The 18,328-nt window shown below is 50.8% G+C and overlaps 1 protein-coding gene across 18 annotated transcripts in view; it reads right to left on the bottom strand.

The window, feature by feature from the left end:
• BCAS3 (BCAS3 microtubule associated cell migration factor) overlaps nucleotides 1–18,328 on the bottom strand; it is a 535,871-nt gene that overhangs the window by 340,485 nt on the left and 177,058 nt on the right. For all 18 annotated transcript variants that reach the window (XR_008311725.1, XR_008311724.1, XR_008311723.1 and 15 more), the window contains one exon: nucleotides 13,362–13,626. Coding sequence is in view for 15 of the 18 variants with exons in the window: in XM_053274524.1 (XP_053130499.1) it covers nucleotides 13,362–13,626 (265 nt within the window). In the remaining 3 variants the exon portion in view is untranslated. The remainder of the gene's footprint in view (nucleotides 1–13,361; nucleotides 13,627–18,328) is intronic.

Here is an 18,328-nt window from a genome sequence, read left to right as displayed (position 1 = left end):
CTCCTGAACATTTAGCGATCACACCTAATAGCTACTGACAGACCGATTCTCCTCCACCAATACCCTTTGGAAGCCAAGAAGAAACGGAGCCATCTCAACAACCACAACAGTCTTGTTGTCATGGGAGAAAGTAGCTGTCATGTGAGCATAGGAAACAAAATCAGGATTCAAAATAGGAAAATGCTGCCTTGAATGGTGGTGTTTGAGTAAGCAGACTTCTGGCTGGCACAGAACTCCAAGCTTGCAGAATTCCAGGCAACCTGGAAGCTTGCAACTCCATCAACATGGCTGATCTGATCAGGGCCAGATGCAAGTTGTGGGAGGCCATGTCCAAATCTCCTCAGGGTCCCTTAAGTGGTTTGATGGCGCTAAGGACTGGAGCCGGAGCACAGGCAGAAGGCCAGGTTCCTTCTACTTACACCAGAACAAGCCGATGCAGAGGAGAGCTAGGCTTGTGGTAGCAAGCATGAATTGTCCCCTTTGCTAAGCTGGGTCCATCCTGGTTTGCATTTGAATGGAGGATCACATGTGTGACCACTGCAAGATATTCCCTTTAGGGGATGGGGAATCTGCTCTGGGAAGAGCACCTGCCTGCTTGCATGCAGAAGGTTCCAAGTTCCCGCCCTGGCAGCATCTCCAGATGGGGCTGAGAGAGACTCCTGCCTGCAACCGTGGAGAAGCCGCTGCCAGTCTGTGTAGGCAATACTGAGCTAGATGGACCAAGGGTCTGACTCAGTATATGGCAGCTTCCTCTGTTCCAGAGGCTTCATGCTGCCTACTCATTGCAGAAGCCAGTGCGGGGATGATAGGAGTTGTAGTCTCCAAACAGCTGGAGGGCCCGAGTTGTGCAGTCCTGCCTTCACTGATCTGACACAAAGCAGGCTGTTGTGCCAGCGCAAAAAGCCTTATGCCCCAACGTGCTTCACAGGATGAGGGGTTAATTGAGAAGAGGAGGAGTGGCAGGACTCAGAAGTGCCCGGGAAGACATTATGCGAGCTAGAAACAATCCTCGATGCGTGGGCAGGCCCAGATATAGGGGCAGGTGAACACACTACGTGGGGGGCCCTGGGCATTTCCGTTACTGTGAACCAAAAATGCACTAAGATAGAGGCAACACAGGTGTTGTTATTTGCTTATGATGTGGAATGAAGAGAAAAGGATCTACAGATCCACGAATGCAAAACAATTGCCTTCTAGGGCGGAGAGAAAGCCTGCAGGCAGATCCTGCATCAAAGTTGTGAAAGGCAACAAAACGCCCAGGTATTCCAAACGCTGAAGCCGTGGAGGGGGTGCCAAAGAACACACCTCACGCGGGTTGCTCTTTAGTCTAGGGGCAGCCCCCAATACAGGTGGTGGTGACTCAGGAGCATTTTCTGCTCCTGCAGGACTGGTGCAAGCCCACACAAGGCTGAAGCCCCACTGGTGGGGCTGGGCAGCGGGGATCGCCTTCCTGCATCCCACGCTTGCTCAAAGCAGTTGCTGTATTTTGTCATCATTTGTCCCCAAGGAAAATGAGGTTTTTCTAAATATATAGGCCAGGATGTCGGCTTGGATCGGGGGTGGGTGGAAAAAGATGCCATGTGCGGCCTTATTTTGCTTCACTCCCCGCCCCCCAATTCAATGTAAAAACGTTCTGCAAGATGAGAATGGAAAGCTTCCCAGACAGAGTCCCAGACCTTTCGCCCTCCTCTCTGACCTTTTCTCAGGCCTGCTTCAGTGCAATCGGCAAATCTGCAAGAGTCAGAGGAGGAGGAGGAGGAGACGGCAGCATCCTGAAAAGCAACGACCGGTCTGGGATCCAAGCAGGGAGCTCTGCGGAAAAAACCCTGGCTGGCCAAAAGGGTCTGGGAGAACTGTGGATAATCATGATACTTTAAAAAATACATCCTTTTTGTCAGCTGCAAGTGCACCAGGCCTCCTTCTGTAACATTTCTTCTATTCTATATCAAGGCTTTTTTTGAGTCACAGCTTACCAATGGCATGAAATCAGTCCTGTAGCTATGATCCTGCAAACCCCCTGCTCACTGAGCCAAGAGGCAGCTTTTCAAAGTGGGGGTTCTCCTATCTTTAGCAGGGGGAGAGCAACTGGCCCTCTCCATCCCCAGAACAGCATCCCTCCAGTGGCTTCTGTTTCTTTTTTTGTAAACCCTTTGGGGGCAGGGAGCCATCTTTAGTTATTTGTATCTATGTAAACCACTTCGGGAACTTGGGTTGAAAAGCGGAATATAAATATTTGTCGTCTTCATCTTCATCAATCCGTCCCGCTGTCTGGGACGCCGACATGAGGGGCTCCATCTAAACCAGAGCTGCCGCCCTTGGACTTCATGCGTCGGACTGCAACTCTCACCATCCTCGGCCAAGAGCTGTGCAGCCCTGAACTAAGCTGGTCTCCGCTGTGTGTTCCGGCTGGGGCTGTGGACAGCCCAGGACCTGATTTCCATCCGCGACACAACTAAGGCAAGATCCACATCCGCTGCAGTCAACTGTCCAGGTGTGCGACTGGCTGAAGGGGTTCTGCAAAAGGCCCACAGCAAAAGTCTTTCTGCAAAAGTCCCACAGCAGGGCAGGGGACTCGCTTGGGCAGACCGTTCCCATCAGCTGAGCTGGCTAGGCTAGGAAACTGGGCGGCGCATCAGGAGAAGAGGCCGAGGCTAGGTGTACCGGGATCAGGCTTCCCTCTCGCCCCTGGCTGTGATGGTGACAGCATGGAGTCTTATAGGGCCACTCGCCTCCAGGTATCTTCTGTGTCCATCCTCGGAGGCCAACATCCTCCTATGTTCCTTTGGAGAGCTGGTCGTGGTAGCAAGCATGACTTGTCCCCATAGCTAAGCAGGGTCTGCCCTGGTTGAATATAAATGGGAGACTAGAAGTATGAGCACATGTAAGAGATTCCCCTCAGGGGATGGAGCCGCTCTGGGAAGAGCATCTGAGGTTCCAAGTTCCCTCCCTGGCAGCATCTCCAAGATCGGGCTGAGAGAGATTCCTGCCTGCAACCTGGGAGAAGCTGCTGCCAGTCTGTGAAGACAATATTGAGCTAGATGGCCCAAGGGTCTGACTCAGTCTATGGCAGTTTCCTACGTTCCTATGTGTCCAGGCCAGGCAGGAAACCTACCAGACGCAGCCCTTGCTGAAGGCGCACGGGCACATTACAGGAGGCAAGTGCCATTCACAGCCCGATACACATGAGGAGCACACAGGCCGTGTCCCTCATAAAACAGCAGCCCATCCAAGCCAGGCTGAACTTCACGCACCATTTTCTTGCCCACTCACCGGCTCTTATGAGATCCGTCTGCAGGCCTGAGCGTCAACCTTGGCATGGGGGGGTGTGATTTGCAGGGCTGGGAGGCAGAGCTGACCATGCCCCCAGGAGTGGACATCGGCATCTCCAGGTGATTCCTGGGAGCCACCCGGAAGGTCTGCATGGCTTGATGTGGGGGGGAAACAACCCTGGAGCAAATATTCAGAAAGCACACCTGCCCCGCCCCAGCGGCCAACGCAGGGGCTGCAAGGCTGAATCGGCACCGACGCACAGACAGCCCACCAGGAACTGGAATGACAAAACGAGTCCTCCTAGAGCAGTGGTCTTCGTTGTAAGGCCAGGGACCAGTGGGGGGCCCCATCAGCCCTAAGTGTGGGCCCCTGACGAGTTGTTTATCGGGCCTGTGTGAAGCTTCGGCCAAAGCGGAATACGCTGCACAGTCCCCCTGGCACCATGCAGAGACTACAATTCCCACCATGCAGTGCTGCACTTTGCCCAGTGCCTCTGGAGCCCCTGCTCCATCTTGGAGGGCAGGCACCCAGTGCTGGGAAACGTCGCCCTTCCCAGAGCCGAAGAGCTCTTCCGACACATGGTGGGTTTTCCCCCTCTCTTAAAGGGATAACAGTCAAAGCCACTGGAGCCTTTCACTCGATGTCATGCGTAGTACAGTCCAGATTGTGACCCATTTGCCCCTGAAAGGAGATCACACACCAACGACACAAGCAAAGTAAGAGGTGGAACCAATGGGTGCAGAGGCCACCTTAATGGACAGTGCCAGGCTGAATCCAGGCTGGGATAGGGAAGTGAGGCAGAGAACCTATTTCAGCCATTTCCCTGGGTGCCAGGATGTCGGCAGCCAACCCATTCCCAGCTTCTCTCGGCAGCTTCTGCTCTTCCTGCGGAGGATTTTTTCTGGCTCGATGTCAGAAATCACGACTCAGGTCATGAGAAGTGTCAAAGATGCATTTCCTTCAGATGGGAAAGAGAGGGACCAACAACCCGAGAAGACAGCACCAGAAGAGAGAAAGAAAGCCCTCGCAGCCTGCCGACATCTCTCAGCATTAGAAAAAGGGAGGTCTGAACCCAAGGAGGATTTATTTTAGTCTCTTGACTAAAGTCCCTGAAAGTCCCTTTAATGTCACACGTGCATTCCGAGGTGACAAGCTCAACCCCCTTCTCCCATGTATGAGTCTCCCCATTTATTCCCCCTATTTATAAACCAGGGCACAAGGTTCAAGCACTCTACGGCAAAGCAAGGCAGCATATTAGCTCACTTCTCTGCATCGAGGGAGGAATCACCCCAGAAGCGGGATAACAGTCGTGCTTCTAGACCCTGTGGCTTCGGAGAGAAAAACCTCAGGGCAAGCAGGCAGTGACTGCTGAGGTCTTCGAAGAGAGCCAGACTGGACTTGGAGCTCCTACAGGGGCTGCAAGGCCTGGCTCTGCTCACAGGTGACAGGTCTGCATGAGAGCGAGAGCACATCAGACTGTAAAAGAGCACAAGGTATTATTGAGACGCTGCGTTGTAATGAACAACCGATGCCACTGACTTCCGATCAAGCAGGGAGGAGAGCATTGAAAATGTGGCACAGACACACAAATGGTGGGGAGGACGTTCTTCCCACCTGAAATTTCCCCCAGGCACCTTTTCCCCGAGCTTTGCCCCAGCTCCGCTGTCCTCTAAGACCTGCCTCCCCACTGGACTTCAAAACTGCTCACAGTCCCCACACCGTCCTGCTTTGCTTGGAGATGGCTTGACCCTTCACCATCAGTGAATGCAAGCACAGGGGGTGGAGCGGGGCCATGCCCTCCAAGAGCAAAATGGGGATTTGGAGTGGGGTCTCTTTCATGCTCCCCTCAAAGATGAGGGGACTGGGGAGGGCACAGCAATACCAGAGGTGTGCATTGTGAAGGTGCGGCCCCGTTTCCCTTTAATGGGAGAGGGTGAAGGGGGCTTCGAATGAGGTGCTATATGCAGGGCGGCAGAGAACCACAAGCCTAGCCTCAGCTCAGAGCCAGCCGGTATTGGTGGTCGCCACCAATCCCCTCTCCTTCCTCGGGTCCTTTTCTGGCACACGGGCAGAGGGCTCGGAGAGAAGTGGGCGTTCAGTCATTTGCAGTGGGAGATGGAGAAGGTAAGGAACAGGGGGAGCCTCTGGGAATCCAGAAAAGATTCCTGCCGTTTCTTACCTTCTCAAAAATGATGATGGAAAGGAGACGTCTGGGGAGGAGAGCTGGTCTGGTGGTAACAAGCATGACTTGTCCCCTTAGTTAAGCAGAGTCCACCCTGGATGCATGTGAATGGGAGACTAGAAGCATGAGCACTGGAAGAGATTCCCTGAGGGGATGGAGCCACTCTGAGAAGAGCATCTAGGTTCCAAGTTCCCTCCCAGGCAGCATCTCCAAGATAGGGCGGAGAGAGACTCCTGCCTGCAACCTTGGAGAAGCCGCTGCCAGTCTGGGAAGACAATCCTGAGCTAGATAGACCAAGGGTCTTGACTCAGTATATGGCAGCTTCCTATGTTCCTACGAGGAGAGCTGTCTGGTGCTGGGTGTCCTGCATGCCGGAGGGCTGAGAGCACTCACTACGGGCCAGTGGATTTGTAGATGCCTGGTGCAGCATAGATGTATTTGTGTTTGTGTGTGTCACTTAAAAAAAAATGCTTCTCCACATAAAAAGTTCCCCACATATAGAAAATGAGCCTATTCTTAGGCTCTGTCTCCGACATGGGCTACTAAATGCACTACGGATGTTGGTGTTTTTTGGTTTTTTTAAACATGTGAGAACTGTGAAATTTGCCCGCCCCGCCCCCCGATTGAAATGGCCCACAATGCTGCCACTTCATCCTGCACAACATGTGGATCGACCTTTAGTGCAGACAAGTCACGTGCATCGCCAATTGGAGATGGTGCCGGATCATCAAAAGCTTTAACAGGTGGGGAGGTCGTCTGGAATCTGAAAAGCAGAGGCATCGGAGGCAAATTCTTTCCAAGGCCAATGTATAAACAAGTGCTCTGAGAACATGTCAAACAAGAAGTCAGCGAGCAACTGTGACTGTCTTCCCGTATTGCAGAAAGGCAAGATAAAACAATAGCACTACTTCATAGATCATAAATCGGCCCAACACACACGCAGAGAGGCAAGGGGATGTCCGGGGACGTCCGTGGCACTGAGGGCTAAAGTTGAGAAAACACCGCCCTCTAGAGGACATTCGCCTAACTCTCCAAGGCTGATTTTTAACTCCTGCTGGAAACCAAGAGGAGGGCTTTTCATGTCCATTTCAGCTCCAGTTCTAAGCGTGCTTCTCAGAGAACAAGCTCTCCGGCACGAGCAGTGACAATACCTTTGAGTAAATGTGCTTCGGATTGGTAGGGCCAGAAGAGATCTGATGGAGGCAGCTACCGGCGTCTGAACACAGAACTGCTCCAGTCACGTAGAAAGAACACTCATCTACTCATGCAGAAGGCTGTGGTGATGGGAAACAGAGGTGGTGGAGAGGACCGTACCGCTTGAGACTGCAGGGCTATGCTACACACCTCTTGATGTCTCCTCCACCTGAAAACTCCCTCCAAGTTAAAAACAATACAAAAAGAAAACACCAGGCCATTGAAAGAGCCTGGCCAATCTTCTATTTTTCTATTCATCCGTCCATTCATTTAAGTTTTCTATTTGTAGGGAGTTTTCTAAGGAGGGAGCATTTACAAATGTGGTCCACATCTACAATCCCTCCATTTTATTTATTTATTTAGCAAATTTATTGACTGCCTGACTTTCTTAGACTCGAGGAGGTTTACATAAATTAAAACAACAATGAAGAAAAGAGAAGAAGGGGGGAAGGGAGTGGAGAAAGAAAAGGGGGAAAGGGGGAAAAACCGCACCCACATACATTAAAAAACTAAAAGCCTAGCAAAATAGATAGGTTTTCAGGAGCTTCTTAAAGGACATGGACAAAGGAAGCTGCCATATACTGAGTCAGACCATTGGTCTATCTAGCTCAGTATATAGAAATTGAATGAATGAATGAATAAATGAATAAATAACTCCCTTGGGTATTAAATAAATAATACCACCCATTCAGGTTGGGAATGGCTCACACATATATACACACAGCTCTAGTTCTGGATTTCCTGCGTTGAGTCCAGGGGGCTCAATTAGATGAGCTCCAAGCCATCTAACTCCAACTCCAACCCCAGCCTCCTATCAGAATGTGCTCAACCACTGAGTTATGGACCCTTCGGAGCACTGGCATCTTTGCCTCTCTCTGCCACAGGTCACCTGCCTTGCTACTGATTCTAGGGACTGCACGTTCCATGGGGGCACAGACCAATCAGTTTCTGAAATTCTTTGAAGCTCAGTGTTTTGCATACCCATCGCTATTTATATCAAATATTGCCATGGGATTAGGAGCTGGTCGTGTTTCCTGAAAAGCAGCATCCCCCCCGCCCCCGAAAGAAAAGACGACGAAAAAGAAGAAAGGAGCAAGACAAGACAGAGGCAGGCAGACCATTTGACCAGCCGGCTCCCCGTTTACAGTCTGAGATAATAAATGTAATATCTGCCCTCCAGTGTTTGATGTTCCTCCCCAGCTCATTTTCACCAGAATTATTTTTGTCTGCTGGGCTCTAAAAGGTGGTTGATTAAGTGAGTGTTACTTAAAGGAAGCCAACCCGTTTCTCAGGAAGGGATGGGGCCATCGTGTCTTCCAAGCCTGCGTTCCCATAAGAATCCTGCGAGGAGAGGGTGGGAAAGCCGGCATGGTGACAGAGAGACATTGCAGACATTCTGAGAGCTGTGTATTTATGAAATCTCTAGATTCTGTCCTCATTTTCTCCCTTGCAAGGCAACTCACACACCCACACACACAAACAGAAGAGGGAGAAGGTTGTGGGTCAACACACACTGTTTTTTCTCCCCTTGAAAGGAGAGGTTTGCAAATCCAGAATGCACTATTCTGTAGTCCCACAGAATAATTAGACCAGTGATTCTCAGACCTTTGATAGCTCAGACAACCTTTTTAATTAAAAGTAGAGCCAATCAGAAACTGGGGGAGCTCAGCTCCTATTGGTCCCTGCTCTGGACACATCTCCTGATGGAAGAGAGGCCAGCCTGGTGCAGTAACTCATGAGGAGACATGACAAGCAGCCTCTCCTGTAGGCTGATCATTTTGCTGAAGTTCTGCATCTGGGTGGATCATTCAAAGTGAACCCATCACACCGAGAAGTGATGTGGAAGAATTACCTGCCCACGGTAGAGTCGGGCTGGAAGGCAACAAGGCCAGAGCAGTGATGGATGCAGAGACACTGCGGACCAACTCCTCGGGAGGAGGCTCTGTTTTCTGGGGCTCATGGAAGGCTTTTGCTATTTCACCCACTCCTTTCTCAGGGTGCATGCAGGAGTCTGTTTAGTACATGGCTTAGAAGCAGTGTTCCCTCTAAGGAGTGCGCGCTCACACGTTTTTGCATGTCCGCTCAGTTCATTTTAGATCCTGCTCAGGTTGAATCCAGAAGGCCCCACTCTGAATGCAGGTGCGCACACACTGCCTTGATGCTGCTGCCCAGAACAAAACTCATTCCACACACAGATGGAAAAAATGAGAAAGAACATTGCTTAGAAGTCCAGAAAGGGGTTGAGGCCACCCTAGATGTCCCGCCTGCCCTCTCTGCAGTCCTGTGTCTTGTACCAGCCAGCTAACATGGCAAGCAGAATCCTGGGCTCTTGACATGCTGAGTCAGGCTAGGAAGCCATTCGCGGGCTCTCCCTGAGGCAGGACGCCAAAGGCTTCCTGGCTGAGGCAGGCCTTGCCTCAGCCTCAAGGGGCTGGGCTGTGATCCTTGGCTCCTTCCTGACTTCTGCCTGGCTCCTGGTGACCCTTGGCATGTTCCTGACTCCTGGCTTTGGTCTTAATCCTCCTGGGTCCTGCCTAACCCCTGGCGAGCTCCTGGTTCTCCCAGTCCTGGCTTTGGACTTCTGCCCCCAAGCGACCGCTAGGGAGGAGAGCTGGTCTTGTGGGAGCAAGCATGGATTATCCCCTTTGCTAAGCAGGGTCCACCCTGGTTTGCATTTGGATGGGAGATGGCATGTGAGCACTGAAAGATCAATACCTTGCAGGGCTCACATATAATCTCCCATACAAATGCAAACCAGGGCAGGCCCTGCTTCGCAAAGGAGCCCCCCACCCCACCCCATTAGGGGATGAGGCAACTCTGGGAAGAGCACTTGCCTGCTTGCATGCAGAAGGTTCCCCTCCCTGGCATCATCTCCAAGATAGGGCCCAGCTAGACTCCTGCCTTCAACCTCAGAGAAACCACTGCCAGTCTGTGTAGACAATTCTGAGCTAGATGGACATGGATGGTCCCCCCACTTTTATCCTCACAACAGCCTTGTGAGGTAGGTTAAATTGATTGGCCCAGACATGCCCAGTGAACTTCAGAGGGATGTGAGCTGAGGTCTCTCCAGTCAAAATCTGACCCCCTACATTTATTTTTATTGTTTACATTTATATCTATGCAACTCTCTGCCCTGGGATGTGATGATGGCCACCAGCTTGGATGGCTTTAAAAGGGGCTTGGACAAATTCATGGAGGACAGGGCTATCCAGGGCTACTAGTCTGGAGGCTATATGGAACCTCTGGGATTAGGGGCAATCGACCTCTGAATCCCAGTTGCAAGGGAGCAACAGCAGAGAGAGGGCATGCCTTCATTTCCTGCCTGTGAGCTTCCCAGAGGCATTCGATGGGCCACTATGGGAAACAGGATGCTGGACCAGATAAGCCCTCTGCCTGCCTTGGATCTTGACTCTGGCCAACTGGGATCACGCACCTGCTTCCAGCCCATGTACTGGAAACCACCAACAGGAGTCTGCCCCTTACCGAGGCCTGATGCTATTATACATTGTGAGCTCACAACCAGGCTGGGAATAGGATGCAGAATGTCTAATTTTGTTCTTTCCATGCCCGGTGATGGCATCACAACATTCCTAGAACAGGAGGATCCCAGAGGAGTACACTGACTCAGTGCTGAAGTCACTGCTGAGAAAGGGTAACTGGTACCCCATTGGGCAAAGATATAGCAGGGAGACATGAACAGCTGAAATAACCCCCAGAAGAAGAAGAAGAAGAAGAAACTAGGCACACTATACAAGGCAAAGGAAATATCCTCTTATCAGATGTTTGTTAACTATTTCCTTTATCAGCTTCCTGCTAAAAGGAAGCTAATGAGAGGGATATGATGATTTTGTTTGAAAGAAAGCCCCACCCACAGCAAAAATGTATACTACACAAGTAAATAGTTTAGAGATTCCCCAGCATAAAGCGCAGTTTCTCTGCTGAACCCCAAAGTACCAAAAAGATGAAAGGCAGCCAGCGGGAGGTGGCTGGTGGGTGGAGGGTGGGGGGGAAGACACGGCTTGTGCACGTTATTAATGCCCTAGAAAGGACATCGTGGTTGGGGAGCCTGCAAGATACCTGTAAGGATGGCCGTAAGTCCTGGCAGTGGCCCAGTGGGGCAGGAAACCAGCAGCAGCTGCCAGCCAGAAGATGATGAGAAAAGGGCCGGTCGGATCAGACCCGAGGCCCGACTAGGCCAGCATCCTGTTTCCCACACTGGCCAGCCAGGTGCTTCTGAGAAGCCCATAGGCAGGGCAGGAAAGCCTCTGCCCCCCAGCAACTGGGATAAAGGCACAGACTGCCTCCAGACACAGTGGTTCAGTCCAGTTATGGCAATAGGTTTGTCCACAGCGTCACGCATAAGGAAAAGAAAAAAGAATGCTTTCCAGCTGTAAGAACAATTTCACACTTGAATGTTACTATCTTTTGAATTGTATATGCATTGGCCTATCTAGAGCTGAGCTCTTCCGCTCAAGCAATGTGACACCTTTCTGGTCTGAATCCTACTTCCCTGCCACAGACTCACTAGGTAGCCCTCAGTAAGGGGGGCCATGATGCATATTCATCCCACAGACTCTCCATCAGAGGTTCTTCTCTGAGTGTCTCTGCCTTCTGAGGTCAGGCAAGTGGGGAGTGGAGAGAGGACCTTGTTGGTTGTGGCATCCCATTGGTTGAATGCACTCCCCTGAGAAGCTTGCTTGGCACAGACGTAATCTTTTCTGTGCCAGATGAAGACTTTTTTATTTGCTTGGCCCCTCCAGGGCAAGGTATAGCCAGTTTTAAAGAACTGTTGTTGGAATTTAGTATCGTGCTCTGGTTTTGCTCTGTAGATTTAATTATCTGATTGTGATTTCTAAGGCAATTATATTTCTCTTGAACTATACTTTTACTATGGACATCATGCCCCGAGCGTCACACAAAAAGGAGAGCATGCACAAATCTATTTAACAAACACATAAATATGCATAAATGACATAAATGGTGAATGTGATAAACACTCATAGCACTGAAGAAATCAAATCCAAGTACCCTCCCAAAAGTCAAGATGTTTTAGTCTGACTTATCATGTTCTAAAGCCACTTTTAAAATTTCATCTCCTCCTTCCGTGGCTCCCTCTAGTTCGGAGTGGGGGAGAAGAATAAAGGCGACAAGTTACTGTAGTTCTCCTTGACAAAAAGCAGACCCCAGTGGATGAAAGCTGCAGACATTGATCGCTACTTCCTGTTCTCTATATGATGTCAGTAGTTAAAAATGATTGGATGTGTTATAATAATGGTTTACAGCAAGCTGGTGTCTGTTCCAAGTATGTCACACTCAGCTGCTGTATCGTAATGCAAGGAGTACGCTATAAGTCGTTTCAGGAGAAGCTGGGTGGTAGAAGCCAGTGGCCTCACTGGGCACTTTGCAAAGATGAGGGGGCAAGTTCCCAGAATGGCTGCACTGCTGGCATGGCCAACAACAACTTGATACATGGCCAACAAGAACTCAATACATGGCTCCAAACTTGATACAAGTTTTGAAGAATAGGATGCTTGGCCAACAAGGAAGCTCAGGTAAGGGGTGGGTGACCTTTCAGATGGTGGGATCTACCCTGCGTCTGTCTGTCATTATTATTAGAACCCCCAAGGTCTACCAACCAGAACCAGGTGCAACACAAAGGCTCAGGAGGCGTGGGCATATACTTCGGGGAAAGGACGCGGACTTCTGAGCACATCCTCTGCACAAGGATTTGTTTTCAGTCTCAGAAAGTCAATTCACACAAAAATTCACTCCTGATTTTACCCCAAGATTTCTTCATTTCAGCAGCCTAGGGTCTGTGTGTGTGTGTGTGTGTGTGGTCACTGTTAAACAACTGAGAGCCAGAAGCTCTTGCAAATGGAATCAATCAATCAATCATTTCAGTCTATGACCAGTAATCACCATACACTACAAGAAGACTCAGGTTTACTGCAATCCACCCAGAGATCTAACAAAAGATCCCGATCTATCTTGGGCCCACTCTCAAAGGAAGTGAACACAAGAACAGCCCAGCTAGATCAGGCCCAAGGCCCATAACCCTAACCCTAACCCTAACCCATCCTGTTTCCCAAAGTGGCTCCCCAGATGCCTCCGGGGAGCCCACAGGCAAGAGCTGAAGGCATGCCCTCTTTCCTGCTGTTGCTCCCCTAAAACTGGTATTCAGAGGCATCTTGCCTCTGAGGCTGGAGCGGGCCGATAGTGCATATGATAAAAGTGGCTGGAGGTGGACTGCGTCCGTGTTTCTGAAACCCAGCTTAATTGTTGCCATGATTGATATGGTGCCTTCAATGTCATAGCACTTTACAAAGCATAGGAGGGCAGGTCTCTTCCATGAGTGACTTACAATCTAACCATTCTACAGAGCTGTCAAAAACACAACTTAATCGCATGGTGTGCACTTGGATACAAGGGGATATACACACCAGCTGGCAAGCAGGTTTTATTTACAAATATCAAACTTGATTATTATGGTCACAATCCAGCAAAGGGCAGTTCCACCTGCTGTAGAGCAGTGATTATCAACCTTGGGTCCCCAGATGTTCTTGGACTTCAACTCCCATAATTCCCAACCAAAGGCCACTGGGGCAGGGGATTATGGGAGCTGAAGTCCAATAACATCTGGGGGCCCAAGGTTGAGAACCCCTGCTGTAGAGGACCAGTCCATTCCACTAGGCAAGATGGAAAGAGCAGCACCTACCATGAAGAGGCGACCCCGACGGGCTACTCGACAGCCCCGGGACTGGGCTGCAGCGGCCTCCTTGCTTGGACATCAGCTCCTGCTCAATCTCTTCCAGCCCTGCGCTCTTCTGGAAGCGGCTCATGCGGTTCACGACCCGTGGCGACATGTGGGAGCGGGCGCAGGGCTGCCCTCCGTACGGGTTGATGGGGAAGACGTGGGAGGTGCCCCGCAAAGTGCTGACCACCACCCAGCGGCAGTCGTGACTGAAGGAGATGTCCTGCACCTGCAGCAACACACAGGGAGGGGAGAGAAGTGAAGTGGGGCAGGAGAAGCCGGGGGGGGGGGCGCAAAGGGAGACTGAATCCAGGACTACCATTTCCCCTAATTCTTGGATGTTAGAAATGGGGGCTGGCGGTGGGGAATCTTAAATACAGAGTCCTGCCCCTTGTATTGATTCTGACCTCTGTTTTTAAGGGGTCACCTTAAATTGGAAGTCATCTTCTGTTCAGGTAAATAGGGCATGCACATTAGACACAATGGAGGAGGATAGGTCTATTGATCTACTCAATATTTATTTATTTATTTCCATTTCTAGCCCGTCCTATACCCAAAGCTCTCAGAGCGGGTTAGGGTAAAACCAATATAAGACATAATTAAAATTCAGCTTCATAAAATTAAAAAAAATACAGTGCCTGAGAGGGGAACAGCCACTACATTTCTAGTCAAAGGCCAGGATAAAGAGGTGTGCCTTCACCGTTCTCCTGAATGTACACAGTGTTGGAGCTTGGGGCACCTCTGAGAGGAGGACACTCCTCTCCCCTGCAAATATATACTTTGCCGAACCCCCAAAGCACCACTGGTCCTATGTTCACCTTTCTTCCCCTTTGGCTTATCTCATTTCTTTCTTACGCTCCCAACAGATCTCCCTTCCAGTCTCTTAGAAGTCTTTTGAACGCCCCTTTCCGGTCAAGACCCCCCTCCCCATTCCCCTTCGCCCCACTGGCATGGGGTACGCCACCTTTTCCCCGCCACAGGAAGCCCAAAGAACCTGGCCCTCCCAACTCCATCCTAGCTGCCAACCTAGCAAAACCTATGGGTTTGACCTGATGGGTCAGTTCCAGCAAATCTCTCAGGATTTCCTTCGGCCGGGGTGTGTGTGTGTGTGTGTGTGTGTGTGTGTGTGTGTGTTTCCATCAGGGGGTCTTTTCTGTTTGCCTAGAGTGCTTTTGGCAGCAATGCCCTCCCATGTCCCTCAGGTGCCCCCCGCTCCACCCAAGCTGGATCCAGAATATCAAACATATCCATATCGAACAAAATGCTCAATGCAGCAAACACCGCCACGGTTTCTCTACACAACCAAACCAAACCAACCAGGCCGCACAAAAAGACCAACGAGCAGCACGAGCAATCGGCTGCGTAACAGGAGAACCTCTCGGAAGACAAGCCTGCCACAATCGTCACTTTCCAGCCTGGCATGTGTGAACAAGAGATGCTGAGTTAGACTCTGACTCCATCTAGCGAAGGACTGTCTATCCCGACTGGCAGTGCCCCCCCCCCGGGCCTTGAGAAGGACTTCCCCCCAGCCTCACCTGGAGATGTGGAGATGTCAGAGATTGAACCTGGAACCTTCTGCTGGTGCCCAGCCACTGAAGCAGGCCCCTTAGGAACATAAGAAGCTACCTTAGACCATCGCTCTATCTAGTTCAGTACTGTCTACCCTGACTGGCTGAGGGTCTCCAAGGTGGTAGGGAGGAGTCTCTCCCAGCCCTACCTGGAGATGCTGCCAGGGAGGGCAGCTGGGACCTTCTGCAGACAAAGCAGATGCTCTGCTACTGAGCTATGGGCCCCATCCGCAAAGAGGAATATCTTACAGCGCTCATATGTGGTCACCCATCCAAATGCAAACCAGGGCAGAGCCTGCTTAGCAACATGGGTCATTCATGCTCGTTCCCACAAGACCAGCTCTCCTCCCCAGAGAACTTTTTACAGTCTTATTATCCCCATATTGCAGAGGACCTGAGTGGATGGACACAATCACATGGGAGGTGAAGGTCCTTCATATGCTTGCAAGGATCTGGGCAGTCTGCTGTTTCAAAAGCCAGAAGAGGAATTTTCCATGAGCCAGGAGGAATTTGTCAGGGTCCTAAACCGCTGCTTGCCCCTCCCTATGATAAGCAGCAGCAACAGGGGGGGGAATATGCCAACCTGGGTCAAAAGTTAGGGTTCAAATCTTCCCGTCGGAAGGTTAATTTCCTGGTTAAGGCAAACCCAGAAATTTTGCTGGGAATTTAATACTGCACAATGCAACCGAATCATTTCTCTGCTAAGTCAAGGGCCCAGCTCAATAAAGCAGAATTACTGTACCAGGAAGGCGGGGGGAAAGATTGCCGCAAAAAACCACAGGAGCCTGGTGTAATTTTTTGATTGAATTTGGCCCCTTGTGCTGTTTTTTTTTTAACAGCATGCAAGGTTCACATTAGTTGCTTGCTCGTTTTTCATCCCAGGGAAACATGAAAATGAGAGGTAAATAAAGGCCAGCAAAAACGGCAGGTCTGTGCCAAAGTGTTGGATGTGGTCTGGGCTTAAATTGTAAAGAGTGAGCCTTAAGGAGTGGAACTCGGGACGTCTCCTCTTAATTCGGGAGCATAACATTGCCTGGAATTTGCAGCCAATGGGCTGAAAACGATGGCTGCATCCTACTAAGTGTCTGCCCCGAGACACCCTAACTTGTTCTGGAAAGGGCAGGGCTCCATTAAAAAACAGCAAAGGGGCCCAGGTGTCGGTACGCTTAAGCTCCTGGTGGCTTCTCATCCATATTTGGCTCCAAGGTTGCTGCCCTAAGCCGCACTTTCAAGTCTAATCCATACCACCAGAGGCACATCCCCATGGTCTTGTAAGCCACTTGCAGCTCTCAGCAAGGCCCACGTTTGACAAAAGAAGCATCCAGGCCAACGCTTTACTGATTACATTTCTATCCCACCCTTCCTCCCAAGAGCTCAGGGGGACGTATACGGCTCATCATGTTATCCTCACATGGAAGGTTTGTGAGAGAGAGAGAGAGAGAGAGAGAGAGAGAGAGAGAGAGAGAGAGAGAGAGAGAGAGAGAGAGAGCGCCCTGCTGGATCAGGCCCAAGGCCCATCTAGTCCAGCATCCTGTTTCACATAGTGGCCCACCAGATGCCTCTAGGTAGCCCACAGACAAGAGGTGAGGGCATGCCCCCTCTCCTGCGGTTGCTCCCCTGAATCCTCTGGGATTCAGAGGCATCTTGCCTCTGAGGCTGGAGATGACCAGACTAGTAGCCATTGATAGCCCTGTCCTCCATGAATTTGTCTAAGCCCCTCTTAAAGCCATCACCACATCCCATGGCAAAGAATTCCATAGATTAATTACGAGCTGGGTGAAAAAGGACTTGCTCTTGTTGGTCCTACATTTCCTGGCCTTTGGTTTCATGGGATGACTTGCCCAAGGTCAGTCGGAGAGCTTGATGGCTGAGTGGGGATTTGAACTTGGGCCTCCCCAGCACCAGGCTGACACTTGAGCCACTCGCATCTCATCCCTGGTGCACATGGAAATGCCCACGCATGAGCACGAAGGCCCTATGCCATGCACAACCTCCCATTTCAAACATTGGGGTGGTTTGCAGCTCAGGAACATAGGAAACGGCATTATACCCCTTGGTCCCTCTAGCTCTGTGCTGTCTACACTGACTGGCAGCGACTTCTCCAAGGTTTCAGGCAGGAGTCTCTCCCAGCGGCCAGGGACTGAACCTGAGAGTAATCTTCTGCATGTAAGCAGATGCACTGAGCTGCAGCCCTGTCCCCTAAGGGGAATGTCTTGCTGCAGATAAGGCTTGCCTGCAGTCACCCATACAGCTGCAAACCAGGACAAACCCTGCTTAGCAAAGGGGATGGGACCATTCATGCTTGCTACTGCAAGACCAGCTCTCCTGGTTTTCAAACTGTGCGGCTTAATTTATTATTATTATTATTAAGCAATTAGTTTATTAATTGTGGGACTGATGGGAGTTGTAGTTCAGCAATACCTGGAGCACCCCAGGTTGGGAATCCCCGGTCTAGACTGACTGGCAGGTCAAGATTTCAGAGAGGAGTCTCCCCCAGGTCTACCTGGAGATGCTGCCGGGAATTGAACCTGAGACGTCCTGCGTGCAAAGCAGGGGATCTTCCACTGAGCTGTAGCCCCATCCCCTAAAGCAGGCCTGCTCAACTTAGCCCTGCCCCCTCAGCTGTTTTTCAACTACAACTCCCATAATCCCCAGCCATACTGGCCAATAGCCAGGGATTATGGGAATTGTAGGCCAGCATCTGCAGGAGGGCTGAAGTTGAGCACCCCTGCCCTAAAGGGATAAATCTACAGTGCTCACATGTAGTCACCCTTCCAAAGGCAAGCCAAGGTGATCCTGCTTAGCAAGGGGACCATCCATGCTCCCTGCCACAAGAGCAGCTCTCCTCCCCCTGAACAGAGACCATTGCTTGTCCTCTCTTAAACAGAACATAGGAAGATGCCTTATGCAAAGTCAGATCACTGGTCCATCTAGCTCAGCATGGTCTGTACTGACTGGCAGCAGCTTCTCCCTGGGTTCCAGGAAGGGATCGCTTCCCTGCTCTGCCTGAAGATGTTCTGGCAGCAGCCACGGTTGCCTACTCAGGCAAGAGCAGCTGCTGTTGGAGCCAAACCCCATCTCCACTAGCCTTGCTGGTTGATGATTGCTCAAGAGAATGGGTTGGGCATGATTCGGCAGCTGCGCCTCCTTGGCAGAGGAAGCATGGCGACCCAGATCCCGGCAAAGGCGGAAGGGTTGGGGCTGTCTGGTTTTTGAGAGAGAGGGGCCTGGTATATCCAGAAACTAAGGAAGGCCCTGCTGGATCAGATCACAGCTCATCCAGCCCAGCATCTTGCAGATACCAGGTGCATATGGGGAGCCTGCAAGTGGGGAAAAGGTGACTACTACTACTACAATATTTAT

The sequence above is a fragment of the Hemicordylus capensis genome, chromosome 12 (genome assembly GCF_027244095.1).
Source record: "Hemicordylus capensis ecotype Gifberg chromosome 12, rHemCap1.1.pri, whole genome shotgun sequence".
Lineage (NCBI taxonomy): Eukaryota > Metazoa > Chordata > Lepidosauria > Squamata > Cordylidae > Hemicordylus > Hemicordylus capensis.
The sequence above is the reverse complement of the archived record's forward strand: the minus strand, read 5'-3'. Positions and strand labels throughout refer to the sequence as shown.